We start from the raw sequence: 2,098 nt of genomic DNA on the forward strand, positions 1-2,098 counted from the left end.
TCCAATTCCTTCATTCTCTAATATGTATACAATATTTAGTTTATTTTTAATTATTGTTCCCAACTTCTTAAAGTCTTCTGAAGGATTCATTATTACACTTATAAATTATGCTAACCAAAATGCCAAAAACAAAGCAAAACCTTAAGATAAAATTTATAAATTGTATTTTTTCTCATTATATTATACATATGTAATTATACTTGTTTCTCACTTTATACTCCATTTCCATATATGCATCATCAAATTAAATTGATACACTTGAAAGCACACCATAATTTTCTTTATGAATGAGGTATATTTCAGTGCCATTGATGGTAATATTTTCTTGATTTTCATTTAGGTGACTTTACATTGGATACATGGCTCACAGTAATGAATCCACGGTATCTGAGTTTGTGCTTCTGGGACTTTCTAACTCTTGGGGACTTCAGCTTTTACTTTTTACCATCTTCTCTATTATCTATGTGACATCAGTCTTGGGCAATGCCATGATTATTGTCATCATTTTCTCTGACTCACATTTGAACTCACCTATGTACTTCTTACTCAGTAACCTTTCATTCATTGATATCTGCCAATCTAACTTTGCTACTCCTAAGATGCTTGTGGACTTTTTTGTTGAGCTTAAAACTATTTCCTTTGAGGGTTGTATGGCCCAGATATTTCTTCTTCATAGCTTTGTTGGGAGTGAAATGATGTTGCTCGTAGCTATGGGCTATGACAGGTTTGTAGCAATATGTAAGCCACTGCACTACAATCTAATTATGAATCGGAGGGTATGTATAATTTTTGTGTCTATTTCCTGGGCAGTAGGTATTCTTCATTCTGTGAGCCACTTGGCATTTACAGTGAATCTGCCATTCTGCGGTCCCAATGAGGTAGATAGCTTCTTCTGTGATCTTCCCTTGGTGATAAAACTTGCTTGCATGGATACATACAGAATGGAAATTTTGACCTTGGCTAACAGTGGCCTGATATCTTTGAGCTGTTTCCTGGCTTTAATTGTCTCCTATATCATCATTTTTGTCACTGTCCAGCACCAGTCCTCTAGTGGGTCATCCAAAGCACTTTCTACACTAACTGCCCACATCACAGTAGTGATTCTTTTCTTTGGGCCTTGTATTTACTTCTACATATGGCCTTTTAGCAGGCTGTCTGTGGATAAGTTCCTTTCTGTCTTCTACACCATTTGTACTCCCTTACTGAATCCTGTCATTTATTCTCTGAGGAATGAAGATGTTAAATCAGCCTTGAGGAAATTGACAAAGCGCCATGTAAATCCTGGGAAAAACTAGGGATCTCCATGAAAGAGCTTCATATTGACTTAGAATGAAGGGCCTCCAGGGAATTCTAGAATCAGGCAAATTAACTTTGTTTGTGATATAAATGGTTAAATTATAGAATTTACCTCTTGTCCTAAATGCAAAGTAATTGCATAAAACAAGTTTCTGAGTAAAATTTAGCATGATTTCAGAGAAAAATTCTCACTGTTCTTAATTCTAAATGCACATTTAAAAAAATTGTTAGTGACATTTAAAAATATGTATTTTATGTACTCCTGAAATTAGGGCCATGTATTCATCTGGGTTCTCTAGGAAAACAGAACTAATAAAAAGAATATATGTATATATATATATATGCGATTTATTAGGTTATTAGGTTATGATATGACTATTCAACATGGCTGTCCCTCAGTAGAAAGTCCAGGAATCCAATAATTGTTTATTTCATGAGGGTGGATGTCTCAGCTTGTCTTGAGTAGAAGTGGGCTTTAATTCCAGGGGAGGAATGGACTTTCCAGTGAGAGTGAGGGCAAGTGGCAAGTGCTTCCTTTTTTCTATGTCCTCTATATAGGCTGCCACCAGAGGGTGTGGAACAGATTGAAAGTGGATCTTCCTACTTCAAAGATCCAGGTTTAGGATGGAACTTCCCATATCAAATGATTTAAATGAGAAAAATACCTCACAGCTATAACACATACTTTATATACTTGAGGGTTTATTTAATTCTACATGTATTCAAGTTGACAACCAAGAATAGCTATCACAAATCCACTCCTTGTCATCTTTGCACACAATCGTATCTACTTACGTCATGT

At 35.4% G+C, this 2,098-nt stretch overlaps 1 protein-coding gene across 1 annotated transcript; it reads left to right on the top strand.

Moving 5' to 3' along the window:
- Window positions 1–359: 359 nt before the first annotated feature.
- LOC128108000 (olfactory receptor 4K1) lies at window positions 360–1,295 on the top strand. Its single transcript, XM_052734326.1, has one exon. It carries the CDS (start codon window positions 360–362, stop codon window positions 1,293–1,295), a length of 936 nt encoding a protein of 311 aa, XP_052590286.1.
- Window positions 1,296–2,098: the final 803 nt, after the last annotated feature.

Source organism: Peromyscus californicus, unplaced genomic scaffold, assembly GCF_007827085.1.
Source record: "Peromyscus californicus insignis strain IS unplaced genomic scaffold, ASM782708v3 Scaffold_12__1_contigs__length_115047231, whole genome shotgun sequence".
In the NCBI taxonomy this organism is placed as follows: Eukaryota; Metazoa; Chordata; class Mammalia; order Rodentia; family Cricetidae; genus Peromyscus; species Peromyscus californicus.

What these genes read in the sequence shown, in the direction of transcription:
- LOC128108000 (XM_052734326.1), top strand. Translation starts at nt 360, where the DNA reads ATGGCTCACAGTAATGAATCCACGGTATCTGAGTTTGTGCTTCTGGGA.